The sequence below is a fragment of the Chiroxiphia lanceolata genome, chromosome 4 (assembly GCF_009829145.1).
Source record: "Chiroxiphia lanceolata isolate bChiLan1 chromosome 4, bChiLan1.pri, whole genome shotgun sequence".
Lineage (NCBI taxonomy): Eukaryota > Metazoa > Chordata > Aves > Passeriformes > Pipridae > Chiroxiphia > Chiroxiphia lanceolata.
The window spans coordinates 1,469,424-1,484,934 of record NC_045640.1 but is presented as its reverse complement, the minus strand read 5'-3'; the positions used below and the strand labels follow the sequence as shown (position 1 = coordinate 1,484,934).

The following is a 15,511-nucleotide window of genomic DNA, read 5'->3' as shown; positions in this document are numbered from 1 at the left end:
TTGGCATTCTTGGCTCTAGGAATAAGTTGCAGTCCTCTGAGTGAGCGGAATAGATTCCTTACAAAGTTGTGGGAGCTGGAGCAGCGACCCCGGAGAGCTCTCTTGGCTCTCCCTGAGAAATGTCTTCCTTAGGTACCATCAGCCTCCACCTTTTGTTTGGGAATTATGGAAGAGACATCTTGGACACTGGGAAAACCCTCTGTGTTTCAGACAGAGCCTGTTGAGTCTCACATGAGCTGGAGTGAGAGCACGGAGTCGGCAGGACCCTCTGGCCGATTCCAGGGTTACAGTGTCCTGGGAACCCTCCTGACTGTAGGAATGCAGTCATTTTTTCCCCCAAGGTTAAGCCATGGGATAGTCAAAGGACACTGAGACCACACAGGATGTAGCAAATCTACAACAGGGACACCTTCCACCAGCCCATGTTGCTCCAGCCTGGCCTTGGACACTTCCAGGGATCCAAGGGCAGCCACAGCTTCTCTGCCCAACCTGGGACAGGGCCTCCCCACCCTCCCAGCCAGCAATTCCTTCCCAATATCCCATCTAACCCTGGGCTTTGTCCATGTGAAGCCATTCCCTGTGTGCTGTCCCTCCATGTGCATGTCCCCAGTCCCTCTCCAGCTCTCCTGGAGCCCCTTTAGGCCCTACAAGGGGCTCTCAGCTCTCCCTGGAGCCTTCTCTTCTCCAGGGGAACCCCCCCAGCTCTCCCAGCCTGGCTCCAGAGCAGAGGGGCTCCAGCCCTGGCAACATCTCCAGGGCTCCTCTGGGCTTGATCCAAGAAGTCTGTGTCTTTCTTATCCTGAGGACTCCAGAGCTGGAGATGCAGAACCAACACTTCTGGCAGCAGTAGAGTTTTATCCCATAAGGTGAACGGATCCTTCTTGGAATCTGTGTCCCATGAACACCCCCCCCCCCCATGCTCCGTGTCCTCTGCTGGAGCTGAGCCTTGGTGGATTCCGTGTCATGTGTCCCATGTTCCTCAGCCCCAGCTCATCCATGGACATCAACCCACAGGCCCATGAGGTGGTTCCTGAATTCCTGAATTCAGGTTGTCTGGAATTGCTGCTATTTCAGTTAGGAGGGTTTTTCCCTTCCCTGTGGATCAAATATATCTCTGCTTGTTTTGTGTCTTTACATCAAAAACCATCAAGGTTCAGAGATTCACATCCTCGTATCCCAAATTATCCGAAGCCGGAGCAGAGCATCCCTTAATCTGGGCCAACCTGGTGTTGGCGACATCACAGTCGAACATTTCCATGAAAAACTTGGCTTCCATGGGTTAAATTTGCTTCAGGAATTGTTGAACCCAAAAGTTCTTGCAGAACAGAGAGCGTGTTTGGCTGTTTACAGAGGCTGACAGGTCTCCCCCTGCTCCCAGCTCCGGGAACGTGCCCGGTGCAAGATTCGGGAGCAAGATTTGTGAAGCTGATGTTTGGTGGACTGGGAAATATTTTGGACAAGATGAATAAATCCTTTGTTCTTGCGAATGAAAAGGCATTAAAAAAAAAACCATAAAAAAGATTAGGGGAGATGTCAGAGGCAAAATCAGTCCCTTTGTGGGGGTGGTCCGAGGTCTTGGGTCGTGGTCAAGTCTCAGAAATCAAGGATTTATTTATGTTTTTTGAACATTGGTGCTGCAGCTTTGGCTCACAAAATCAAGTCATTGCTGAGGGGGATATGTGAAATCTGAATTTTTAGGTATGTCCAAATATCGAAATATTAGTTAAAGATCTAAATCTGTAAATATTAGACACGTAAAATTGTGCAGTGTGTTAAACCAGCCAGAGAGAGAATTCCCTGGAATCACAGGCTGGTTGATAGACTTGGCTGTTTTGGAAAGATTTTGAATAATAGGAATGTTTTTGTAGGGCTGTGGTGTGTGTGTGAAAGACATGGTCTGTTTTTTTCCTTAAAAAACATATATATTTATGTCATAATTATATTGTTCCTTATCCTACACTTACATTTACACCTTACTTCAAATCCCAGCACGTTTTTTGGGGGGGGGGGCTTGGCTTTATTTCCCACAAACTTTCTTGTGGTCCCGGGTCGACCTTCCACGTCCCCGTAATGCCGTTCCTCCATTAGGAATTTGAAATTAGGAACGTGAAAATTATTGGGAATTTTTCCAGCCGTTAATGGCTCGGAACTGGGAGCTCTGCAGAGACAACCCAGCAGATTTTGTTTTTGGGAGCGTGTGTGGGCTTAAAAAGTTTTCACAGAAGATCAGAGACTGTGAAAACTCTGCAGTTGCTTTGAAAGAATTTCTCGGGGGGCAGGAGGAGGGGAGGAAACTCCGGCTTTTTTGGCAATAGACCTTTATCGGGAATATTTCTCCGTGGATCGCGTTCAGCTCAGCGTCCCGAATCCAAGCTGTTTGATCCCGAGTCGGAATTCGCTGGAAAGCTGGGCCTGCTTTGATGGTGATGGGAAGGGATGACAGATTCCTCTGGAGGATGGAACGGGGAGGGCCTGCTGGTGCTTCCCTGTCTGCTCCAGTGATCTCCAGGAGTTTTGCAATCAGGGATTCGGGAGCCAGAAGCGTTTTTTAAGTGTTTTAGCAACTGCAGGCCGATCGCTCTCGACGCCGGCGAGGCAAAACTGTGCCCTGAGGAGGCCACAAACCAGCTGAAATGTGGGTTTGGGAGCTGGTTCGGGAGTTTGGGAGGCCTGGGAGGCTCCAAATGGAAAATCAAGGGCCAGGAAGGTGGGATAAAACTGGCATAGATGGGATAAAAGTGCTGCCTCATGTTTGCAGTTGTCAAATAAAGGATTATAAAAGGTGAAAGGGATGTTGGTGAGGGCTGTTCCCAGCTCTGTGCCCTCGGTTCAGCTGTGAGCAGGGAATCCTGGAATGGTTTGGGTGGGAAGGGACCTTCAAGATTATCCAATTCCACCCCCTACCATGGGCAGGGGCACCTTCCACTAGATCAGGTTGCTCCAACCTGGCCTTGGACACTTCCAGGGATCCAGGGGCAGCCACAGCTTCTCTGCCCAACTTGGGCCAGGGCCTCCCCACCCTCCCAGCCAGGAATTCCTTCCCAATATCCCATCTAATCCTGTGCTTTGTCCATGTGAAGCCATTCCCTGTGTCCTGTCCCTCCATACCTTGTCCCCTGTCCCTCTCCAGCTCTCCTGGAGCCCCTTTAGGCCCTGCCAGGGGCTCTCAGCTCTCCCTGGAGCCTTCTCTTCTCCAGGGGAACCCCCCCAGCTCTCCCAACCTTCAGGTGGATGATGTGTTCATCATCCCAGATGAACATGGGAAGGGTTCCATGGCTGATCCCAGCCTCAGCCTGTGCTTGGAAACCTTCCTCCTTCCCGGAGAGCCAACGCTGCTCATCCAGAAAAGCTGCTGGGATGGAGTGTTTGGTGCAAGGCTGGGAAAGAAAGTGCAGGTGGATGGTTGAGTGGGTTCACAGCACCCCAAAAATTAATTCTCTTTGCTACCTTGTTCCCAACGAGCCTCCTGCTTCCCTTCCCTGCACTGATGGCTTGGGAATGACAGGTTTTTTTGGGATCTCGATGTGATCCTGATGATGCAGGATTAGATATTCCCACGTCTGTAGCTTCACTTTCTGTCTCTGTGTCTTTCTTTTTGGGAATTGGAGCCACCTGCTTTAGTGGAAGGTGTCCCTGCCCAGGGCAGGGGGGTGGAATGAGATGATCCTTAAGTTCCTTTCCAACCCAAACCGGTCCGTGCTCCATCATTTCCACTCCCACCGAGAAGCTCTGCGTGACCGAGCCCTGAGTTCCTTTGCATGGAGGGGATTCTTTACCAGAAGTTCCACATTATCCAGGAGTTTCTTTCCCAGAATCCCCCATTTTCCCTTCCCAGCCCATCCCCTTTGCCCTCCCTGCTGGCTGAGCCGAGCGGGACCCTCGCCCCAGGCGCGTGGTTGGCAAACCTTCCTTCATCCCGAAACTCCTCTTTCTTCATCCCACCTCCTTCCCAGCCCAAAGGCCTCAGAAGCACAATTAAAAATATAGAAAATAAACATGTTTCCAAAGGCCTGTCCATTGGGCCCTTTCATCTTTTCTCCCCCTTTTCTTTTTTTCATTCCCCCACCACATGTCAACAGAACACGCCCCTGCTCTCCGGATTTTCGGGGAGAAGGAGATGGTTCCTTCAGCTTTAAGGCCCGGCCAACAAGCTTTAATTCCATGTTCCCTCCAACATCTCCAAAGGACAAGAGCCTCTTTTATGCAAATTTCCCCCTCTGATCTTTCCTTTCCCTCCCTCCCTCCCTCCATCCCAAGCCTTGGAAAAAGCTCTTCCTCGTCCCCGCTCACGACTCTGGCGTGTTGTTGAAAGGTGGTGGAGCCTTTGTGGCGCCTCTTCCCTGAGCACACACACACACACACACAAAAAAAATGCAAAATAAAATAACACTTCCAGCTTTATTTTAAAACAAATCAAACTGGGAATCTAAAGAATAAGTTGGGTTTGGTTTGTTTGATCCCCTTTTGTTGCATAAGGGCTTGTGCCGGGACGCCGGGACCGGTGTTGGAGCCCCTGGTCAAAATGAATCTGCTGCAGTGGGGTTGGAAATGGGGCAAAATCAGCATTAAAAGGACATTTTCCCGCTTTAAAACCTTGAAAAAATAAAAAAAAAATTGAAATAAAATCAGATATAATGTTATATAACAACCATTTATTAGCAACTTGGTTATTGTACCTGAAATCTCTCTGTTGAACCTGCTCGTGTTGGAGTTACTCTCACCTATATTTGATATTTTGGAGTGATAATTATTTATATATTACATAATAATACATATTCTATAATATTTTCTTAGACTTGCACTTCCCTAAATGTGATTTTTTTAATATTTTTTTAGACTTGCACTAACCTAAATGTGATTTTTTTAAATATTTTTTTAGACTTGCACTTACCTAAATGTGATTTTTTTAATATTTTTTTAGACTTGCACTTGCCTAAATGTGATTTTTTTAAATATTTTTTTAGACTTGCACTTCCCTAAATGTGATTTTTTAAAATATTTTTTTAGACTTGCACTAACCTAAATGTGATTTTTTTAATATTTTTTTAGACTTGCACTAACCTAAATGTGATTTTTTCTTAATATTTTTCTAGACTTTTACTTACCTAAATGTGATTTTTTTAAAAATATTTTTTAGACTTGCACTTGCCTAAATGTGATTTTTTTTAAAATATTTTTTTAGACTTGCACTTACCTAAATGTGATATTTTTTTAATATTTTTTTAGACTTGCACCAACCTAAATGTGATTTTTTTAAATATTTTTTTTAGACTTACACTTCCCTAAATGTGATTTTTTTTAATATTTTTTTAGACTTGCACTAACCTAAATGTGATTTTTTTAATATTTTTTTAGACTTGCACTAACCTAAATGTGATTTTTTCTTAATATTTTTCTAGACTTTTACTTACCTAAATGTGATATTTTTAAAATATTTTTTTAGACTTGCACTTGCCTAAATGTGATTTTTTTTTAATATTTTTCTAGACTTGCACTTGCCTAAATGTGATTTTTTTTTTAAATATTTTTTTTTAGACTTGCACTTACCTAAATGTGATTATTTTTTTTTTAGAGTGACACTTATTGATATATTATTTTTTTGAAGAACTGCACTTACCTGGATATGATTTTTTTTCCCAGTATCATTTATTCCTAATTGATTATTTTTCAGCCTTGCACTTTCACCTGTATAGAATTTTTTTTTGCAGTTGCACTTTATATGTGAGTTTTTGGGGGGAGGTTCCACTTTCCTGTACTTTTCCCACATATTCCACATATTTCACACCCATCTCCTGCCGTTTTCCAGGTGCCTGGAGCCCAGGATTTGGTGGATTTCTCCCCAGTTTATCGCTGCCTGCACATCTATTCTGTCCTGGTGAGTGACCCATGGGCTGATTTATTCATATTTATTTATATTTATTTATATTTATTTATAATTTCTTCCTCCAAAGTGGATTCCCTGAAGTGGAAAATAGCCCAGGGATGGATGGATTTGGGTGAAACCCTCGGAGTTCAGAAATATTCAGAAATATGATATAATGCAGAGCTCGGAAATATAAAGGGATGTTTCCTCCAATTATCACAAATCCTGAGTTTTTAATGTATATATTTATTAGTTTCCACCAAGATTTTCACCTTTGCCCACAGTATCTTCTTTATTTAGTGAGAACAGAAGAGTTTTGGGCAGGAATTTGTTTGATTCTATGATTCTCTCATACAGTTTTCCTCCAAAAACTCATCTTTGGCCACAGTATCTTCATTATTCTGTGCAAATGGAGGAGTTTGGGGGAGGAATTGGTTGGATTTTATGATTTTTGACATATTTTTCCTCCAAGAATTCATCTTTGGCCACAGTATGTTCATTATTCAATGCAAATAGAGGAGTTCTGGGCAGGAATTGGTTGGATTTTATGATTTCTTGGCATATTTTTCCTCTAAAAGCTCTTCTTTGGCCACAGTATATTCTTAATTTATTGCAAAAAGAAGAGTTTTAGGCAGGAATTGGTTGGATTTTATGATTTTTTGGCATATTTTTCTACCTAGAATTCATCTTTGGCCACAGTATATTGATTATTCAGTGCAAATGGAGGAGTTTTGGGGAGGAATTGGTTGGATTTTATGATTTTATGATTCCATGATATAGTTTTCCTCCCAAAATTCACCTTTGTCCACAGTATCTTCATTTTTCAATGAAATAGAGGAGTTTTGGGGAGGAATTGGTTGGATTTTAGGATTTTTTGACATATTTTTCCTCCAAGAGCTCTTCTTTGGCCACAGTATATTGTTTATTTAGTGCAAATGGAGGAGTTTTGGGCTGGAATTGATTGGATTTTATGATTTTATGATTCCATGACATAGTTTTCCTCCCAAAATTCACCTTTGTCCACAGTATCTTCATTTTTCAATGAAATAGAGGAGTTTGGGGCAGGAATTTGTTTGGTTTTATGATTTTTCACATATTTTTCCTCCAAGAATTCATCTTTGTCCATAGTATATTATTTATTTAGTAGAAATGGAGGGGTTTTGGGGAAGAATTGGTTTGATTTTATGATTTTATGATTCTTTGGCACAGTTTTCCTCCAAGAATTCACCTTTGGCCACAGTATCTTAATTTTTCCCTGCAAATGAAGGAGTTTTGGGGAGAAATTGGTTTGATTCTATGATTCCATGATAGAGTTTTCCTCCAAAAGTTCTCCTTTGTCCACAGTATCCTAATTTTTCAATGAAATAGAGGAGTTCTGGGGAGGAATTGGTTGGATTTTATGATTTTTTGACATATCTTTCCTCCAAAAATTCATCTTTGGCCACAGTATATTGATTATTCAGGGCAAATGGAGGAGTTTTGGGCAGGAATTGGTTGGATTTTATGATTTTATGATTCCATGATATAGTTTTCCTCCCAAAATTCACCTTTGTCCACAGTATCTTAATTTTTCAGTGAAATAGAGGAGTTTTGGGCAGGTATTTGTTTGATTTAATGATTTTTTAATATATTTTTCCTCCAAGATTTCATCTTTGTGCACAGTATGTTCATTATTCAATGCAAATAGAGGAGTTCTGGGGAGGAATTGATTGGATTTTATGATTTTTTGGCATAGTTTTCCTCCAAGAGTTCTTCTTTGGCCACAGTATATTCTTAATTTATTGCAAATTAAGGTCTTTTGGGGAGAAATTGGTGTGATTCTATGATTCCATGATACAGTTTTCCTGCAAAAATTCTCCTTTGTCCACAGTATCTTCATTATTCAATGAAATAGAGGAGTTTTGGGGAGGAATTGGTTGGATTTTATGATTTTTTGACTTACCATTCCTCCAAGAATTCATCTTTGGCCACAGTGTATTGATTATTCAGTGCAAATGGAGGAGTTTTGGGGCAGGAATTGGTTTGAAATGAACTATTTGCTGCTCTACAAGAACTTTGCTGCCCTTCAAGCATCATTTACCGGGAGCAGATTTGCTGCCAAATCCCACCAAATCCACATTTGACTGGATCCCTCCCGCATCCCTGATGGAAAAACGGGATCCAACTGGAATTATTCCGTGTCAGGGCTCATTTTTGGGCTGCAAATTGTCCCCCTGAGCTGTGTCAGCTCTGGAGAACTTTTAGGAGATCTCCTGTGTTTGAGCTGCTCTTTCTCCTGGGCGTTACGAGCACGTAAGGCACTAATTTCTTCATTATTAATTTATCAGGAGCTCAGAGGAGCCTCCTGATAAATTAATATCAAATTAAATTATTTTATTTTTTATTATGAAATTAAGTTATTTCAATTTTACCACTAATATTAAATTAAATCATTTCATTAATAATAAAAGCTCCCTTCGGAGCTCACCCTCCGACTTGGAATTCCCGAGGCGCCTCCGGCGGCTCCCAAGCTTTTCATCCACCAACCCAACCAACCTGTGGGGTCTGCATCTATTTTTTAAGGAGCTTGGGAGCTGTTGGAGGGCTCTTCTCCCGTGGTTGGACATTCCAGAGCCCAGGCAGCACATGAAAGGAACGCTCCGTTCCCAACTTTCCTCCCTTTCCGAGCCAGGCTCGAGAGGGAATTGTTTTTAAGGCCCTTCCAGAGTTTCTCCAGCAGGAATTTTGCTGAAGGAGAAGAGTTGTCCTAAACCCCCAGTTATGTAAGACCTCTTTCTGTGCCCTCAGCTGTTAATAATAATGCCATTTGGCTCCTTTGCCGGGATATTTTATCGGGATGAAGGAATTGCCCTCCCCGAAATCGCGTCGCCGTGTTTAGGTTGGACAAAACCCTCCTCCTCAGTTTGTTTGCTAATTGGAGACTACAAACTGCTCCGAGGGGTTTCGTGGCTTTCCAAGTGTCACTTTATTTGGGAGAAACTTCAGGGGAAAATACGGATGATGAAAACAGGATATTAGGAATAATACTGGAGCAGCTCACGGGCCTCGACGTGGATTTAATGGTGTGTTTGGACCTGAAGGTGGGATGAGGAGAAGGATGAAGGGATTCTGGTGGTGGCTGGAGCAGTTTGGCACATTTCAAATGGGTTTTGTTTCTACATTTGGTTGGGGTTTTTTTTTGTTGTTGTCTTGTTGCTTTGCTTTCTAATCTGAAATATCAGTCCCTCCTCCAAAATATATCAGGGAAATGCTGCTGTTCCAAGGCAGGTTTCGTGGCTGGATCTGTGGGATGGATCTGGGTGGGATTGTCTTCTGCTGGAGGTGGGAATAGTGCAGGAGACTTGGTGATGGTCTCTCCCCAACGCCCTGACAGGAGGGTGGGGCCTGGTGGGACCAGTCACTTCTCCCAGAAAACGAGGGATGGGATGAGAGGAAACGGCCTCAAGTTGTGCCAGGGGAGGTTTAGGTTGGATTTTGGGAAAATTTCTTCATGGAAAGGGTTGTCCAGCCCTGGCACAGCTGCCCAGGGCAGGGGTGAATCCCCATCCCTGGAGGGGTTTAAAATCCCTGTGGATGTGGCACTTGGGGACATGGGTCAGTGGTGGCCTTGGCAGTGCTGGAGTTGGACTCAGTCTCTGAGGTCTTTTCCACCAGAAACGATTCCATGGGGAGGTTTAACCTGGAGCAGGGGTTCCATGCCAGCAGGTCAGTGTCCTCTGTCCCCATCCTGAGCTGAGATCACTCAGTCCTCCCATTCCTCCTTCTCTACTTCCACCAAAACCCCTGATAAGGCCAAAAACCCCCGGGCAGAAGGTGTGTTAGTGAGACGGGAGCACCAGAAAAAGGTTCCCGAGGCTCCCGAGAAGAAAACTGCCCTTTTCCTGACCCGTGATTGAATCCTGCCCCGGCTTTCCAGGCCCAACTTGGGCTGAACAATGTCAGGGATCCTGCAAGCATCGAAGGGAAACGGCCACATCAGTGTCAGACGGAAGGATCATAATGTAATAGTTACCAAAAAATCCCAATATTTGTCATTTACAATGGCGTTATCTCGGCGCTCGGCCCGCAGTTAAAAAGGCCCAACGTTGAATAAACATCGGGATATTTATTATTTTTAGTGAAATCGACCTTCCAGTCACCTCGGTTTTATGGCCGCGCTGCTTATAAATTCCCAAAGGATTATTTGAAAAATCCTACTCATATCTGGCAGCCTTATCAGCAGGGCAGGAGTTCACATATTGTACCGGGAGGTCACCCTCCGGTCATGGTCTTCCAGAGGGGGCCAGGCACCTGTAAATCCTTCCTTCAGCAACCAAGGCGAAGTACAATATCAAACAGGCAGGGAGACTTTTCCAGGAAACGCTGAACTTTCTCAGGAAGGGCAGAGGAGGGGGAAAGAAAGTGAAGGAAGGTCGGCCGGGGGTTAATTGAGAGTTGGACCTTGGCGTGGTGGCGGCTCCCGGGCAGGACAAGCTCTGCTGGGATTCTTTATGGGACTATTCATCCCGATTCCTTTTCCCTGAGAAACGGGCTGGCGGTGCCTCGAGGGAGAAATGGGCGTAGGGGAGGCTTTGGGTGTCTGGAGATACGGAGCAGAACAGCCCAGGAGTGCAACTGGGGGTTATTTCAATCGGGTTGTCTCTGGGTGCAACTCCTGCTTTGCTCAGGTGGTTTGGGTTTGTGTCCCTGGAACAAAACAAGACATCCTAAAGTTGGATTTGTGTGTTATTACACTTGAGTTTTCTGTGTGTGCAACTCCTGCTTTGGTGAGGTGATTTGGGTTTGTGTCTCTGGAACAAACCAAAACATCCTAAAGTTGGATCTGTGTGTTATTTCACTTGGGTTCTGTGTGTGTGCAACTCTTGCTTTGGTCAGGTGATTTGGGTTTGTGTTCCTACAACTGCCTGGAACAAACTAAAATATCCTAAAGTTGGATTTGTGTGTTGTTTCAGTTGGGTTATCCCTGTGTCTGCAACTCCTACTTTGCTCAGATGATTTGGTTTTATGTCCCTGGAACAAAACAAGACATCCTAAAATTGGATTTGTGTGTTATTTCACTTGGGTTCTGTGTGTCTGCAACTCCTGCTTTGCTCAGATGACTTGAGTTTGTGTCCCTACAACTGCTTGGACAAAAACAGAACATCCCAAGAATTGATTTGTGTATTGTTTCAGTTGGGTTATCCCTGTGTCTGCAACTCCTGCTTTGCTCAGATGATTTGGGTTTGTGTCCCTCGAACAAAACAAAACAAAACATCCTAAAGTTTTATTTGTGTGTTATTTCTCTTGGGTTCTGTGTGTGTGCAACTCTTGCTTTGGTCAGGTGATTTGGGTTCCTGTCCCTGGAAGAAAACAAAACGTCCCCAAAGTGGATTTGTGTGTTGCTTCACTTGGGTTCTGTGTGTGTGCAACTCCTGCTTTGCTCAGATGATTTGGGATTATGTCCCTACATCTGCCTGGAACAAACTGAAATATCCTAAGAGTGGATTTGTGTATTGTTTCAGTTGGGTTATCCCTGTGTGCAACTCCTGCTTTGCTCGAGTGATTTGGGTTTATATCTCTGGAACAAAACAAAACATCCCAGGAATGTATTTGTGTGTTATATCACTTGGGTTATCACTGTGTGCAACTCCTACTTTGCTCAGGTGATTTGGATTTGTGTCCCTGGAACAAAACAAGACATCCCAGGAGAGGATTTGTGTGTTGTTTCACTTGGGTTATTTCTGTGTCTGCAACTCCTGCTTTGCTCAGGTGATTTGGGTTCCTGTCCCTGGAACAAACCAAAACATCCCCAAAGTGGATTTGTGTGTTATTTCACTTGGGTTCCGTGTGTGTGCAACTCCTGCTTTGCTCAGATGATTTGGGATTATGTCCCTACAACTGCCTGGAACAAACTAAAATATCCTAAGAGTGGATTTGTGTGTTGTTTCAGTTGGGTTATCCCTGTGTGTTCAACTCCTGCTTTGCTCAGGTGACTTGGGTTTGTGTCCCTACAACTGCCTGGAACAAACCAAAATATCCCAGGAGAGGATTTTCATATTATTTCACTTGGGTTCTGTGTGTGTGCAACTCCTGCTTTGCTCAGGTGATTTGGGTTTCTGTCCCTGGAACAAAACAAACCATCCCAGGAATGGATTTGTGTGTTATTGCACTTGGGTTCTCTGTGTGTGCAACTCCTGCTTTGCTCAGGTGATTTGGGATTATGTCCCTACAACTGCCTGGAACAAACCAAAATATCCCAGGAATTGATTTCTGTGTTATTTCACTTGGGTTCTGTGTGTGTGCAACTCCTACATTACTCAAATGATTTGGGTTTATGTCCCTGGAACAAAACAAAACAAAACATGCTAAAGGTGGATTTGTGTGTTGTTTCAGTGTGTACAACTCTGTTTTTTTCAGATGATTTGGGTTCCTGTCCCTGGAACAAAACAAAACATCCCAGAAATGGATTTGTGTGTTAGTTCACTTGGGTTATCACTGTGTGCAACTCCTGCTTTGCTCAGATGATTTGGGTTTGTGTCCCTGGAACAAAACAAAACATCCTAAAATTGGATTTGTGTGTTATTTCACTTGGGTTATCCCTGTGTGCAACTCTTGCTTTGCTCAGATGATTCCATGATTTGGGTTTATGTCCCTGGAGCAAAACAAGACATCCCAGGAGAGGATTTTCGTACTGTTTCACTTGGGTTCTGTGTGTGTGCAACTCCTGCTTTGCTCAGATGATTTGGGTTTATATCTCTGGAACAAGCCAGAACATCCTAAAATTGGATTTGTGTATTATTTCACTTGGATTCTCTGTGTGTCCAACTCCTGCTTTGCTCAGATGATTCCATGATTTGGGTTTGCATCCCTAAAACTGCCTGAGACAATAAGTGCTCTCCCTGCCCCTGGTTTCTGCCTGTAGCAAATCCCCTCTGAATTGCAGGAAAAAGGGCTTTTCAGGTGCCAGGTTTGGTTTCAGGTTGGAACCACTGAACAACCTCAGTGTGTTGGTGGGAATCCTCAATACTGTGCTGTCCTTTTCCTAGGAAAATTTAAAAAAAGAGGAGCTGGAAAGGAGGGATGTGGTGATTCTGCAGGTGTCAGGAGCATCATATTGAGGTGGAAGTGTCCAAGGCCAGGTTGGAGCAACCTGGGCCGGTGGAAGGTGTCCCTGCCCATGGCAGGAGGTGGCACTGGGTGAGCTTTAAGGTCCCTCCCAACCCAAATCTGGGAAACTCTGACAGGTTTAAGGAAGGGGGACTAGCAGCAAACCCAGGACATGTAAATCTTGGGGTCCCTCCTTGGTCAGTTAGATGAGGTCTAGTCTAGTTTTAGCTGATCCTACCCACTAAACCCGGCTTAGTTTCGACTCAGCAGCCCTGTGCTATTTGAGGACATCCACCTGCAGCGTGGTCGTGCTGCTGGGCTGGTGGTACCAGCTCTGTTTGCTCCCCGAGAGGGGAGTTTGTTGAAAATGGCAATATTTTGATGTAAAGAAGAAACCCGAGCGCTGCAGCGAAGCGACTCCGCCATCGCCGGCTTTATCTTTTATGTTGGCTTTGACCAAAAAGTCTTGTGGAACTGCTCCGGTTTTTGCTTTGATGGATATCCAAAATAAATGAGGAAAGGTGAGGTTTTGGGCCAGATGGTTTATCTGCTGGAGCATCTCGACAGCTGTTTGGGCGCCTTGGATTTCGAGGCCAAGGCGTGGAATTGCTTTCGCTTTACATAACACGAAATGAAAAGCAGTTTTTTTTTTTTTGTTGTCTGTTTCATGTTTCCCATAAAGCTGCAGCGAGGCAGAAAGCAAAAGGGTGAAGGGAAAGCAGAAAGGAATTAAGAAAAAAAAAAAAAAAAGCCAAAAAATAAAGATAGCGTGGGCTGAACAATGTTCTGTGCAGAGGGTGCTCCCAAAAAGTTGTCTCGGAGGTGATTTAAGTCGCTTAAACTCCTTCTGCAGCCAGTTCTGGTGCCTGTTAATGCTCTTTTGGGGTTTGCTGTGGCGTGGTGGGTTTTTTTAGCTTTATGCTAATTGGTTACCAATTACTTTGAGGTTCTTAACATGTTCATGAAGACACTGGTATTGGCACTCCCAGCTCTTTGATCCGAGCTACAAAGGGGTCATTTTAGGGTAAAGAACAAGTGTCCAAAAAAAAGAAAGAAAGAAAAAAAAAAGAGCAGATTCTGATGTAAATATAGGCTTAAATCTGGAGCTACTGGAGTATTCCTGGAGAATCCCAGAGCTGGATAATTTAGATAAATAGCAGTTGACAGGGATTTGCTATAAATTTGTCGTATCTCCCCACTGACATTTTTATCTTTACCCCAAACCTCTGTAACCCCGGAGCTGCTTTGATGCACAAAATACATTCAAAAGGTAAAAAAAAGAGTACAATAAGTAATAAACCCCCCACACTTTACTAAAAACAATCAGTGCAGAAATATCTTTAGGCTTTTTTTTTGCACTAAAATAGGGGCAGTGTGGGTGATCTGTGTCCGCTTGGAACGTTTTTCCTGACGTATTTCAGGGAAGAAAACGGGCTTTCTGCCTCTTAGTGAGGAGCCAGCACAGCCTTGGGAGGAGAAACGAGGCTTTCTTTTGGTGTATCACTGGAATTGCTACATTCTGGTGCCCAGGGACTCAAGGTGAAGTGCTGGAATCACCCCTTGGATGGTCAAGCCAGATTCCATTTGAGGTGGGAGATGCTGCAAATCTGGTGGCGGCTCCTCGTTGTTCTCCTCGCAGCCCTCGGCTTAAATCCTCCTCTTTGTTTGGATCCCTCTCAGGAGTGTGCTGGTGGTTGTGTTGCCTCCTTGAATCCTCCTTTTTGTGCCTTTGTGGGATGAGGATTTGGCAGGAGTGGGGGGTCCCTCAACTGCTCGACCGCAGTGCCTGGGACGCTCCTTCCCCCTTCCCACCTCTCCAGCATCCCACCAAAAATATTTGTTCTTTGCTGAGGGGGGCAAAACAACCTGAGTTCTCCTTTCAAGGGATTAGAGAGGCTCTTACAGGAACCACAATTCAAACAAGAAGAGCTACCCAGCCCTCGCTTTCAGGTGAAAACGTCCCTTTTTTTTTTTTCCCCCTCTTTACAACCCACCGGTTGTTCCTTTTATTTGATACTGAAACACAAACCCCCCCGTGGAAAGTCTGTGGTTCTCTTCTGTTTTGGAGCTCAGGGTTGTAAAGTTTTCCCTCGGTGTCCTTGGGAACTTGAAAAGCTTTTTTTTTTTTTTTTTAACTTTTTTTAAAGGGGGGTGTGTGTGGGGTGGGGTGGGGGGGTGGAAGTGGAAAAAATTCCCTTTCTGGAAGTCTCTGGGTAACTCCTTGTCCATCTCAGACACTTTGCAGATTGTCCCATCGCCGTGTCCTGGCATATCTCACTGTCTGCTGACTTGGCTGCCCCAGTGGTGCCTGGTGGAGTGAGATAGCTGTAAACACAGCTCTGAGATCATAGGGAAAGGCTGGGGGTGAGACACTTTGTGCACTGCATTGATAAGGACACAGGAAAAGCCATTAGAGCGGGCTGGTGTCAGTGACCTGTGATAACCACCCCGTCCTACGTGCTAATGGAGACCCGGCCCGGGCTCCGTCTGCGGTGGCGAGAGATTGAACTTTTGTCATTGTCATCTCGCTCTTTTAACCCCCTGACCCTTCTTACCCCGGGA

General features: G+C 44.4%; 1 protein-coding gene across 6 annotated transcripts in view; it reads left to right on the top strand.

Annotated features, from left to right (window-relative positions):
- EXOC6B (exocyst complex component 6B) overlaps window positions 1–15,511 on the top strand; it is a 344,538-nt gene that overhangs the window by 154,947 nt on the left and 174,080 nt on the right. For all 6 annotated transcript variants that reach the window (XM_032685217.1, XM_032685216.1, XM_032685215.1 and 3 more), the window contains one exon: window positions 5,807–5,875. In XM_032685217.1, the coding sequence (XP_032541108.1) occupies window positions 5,807–5,875 (69 nt within the window). The remainder of the gene's footprint in view (window positions 1–5,806; window positions 5,876–15,511) is intronic.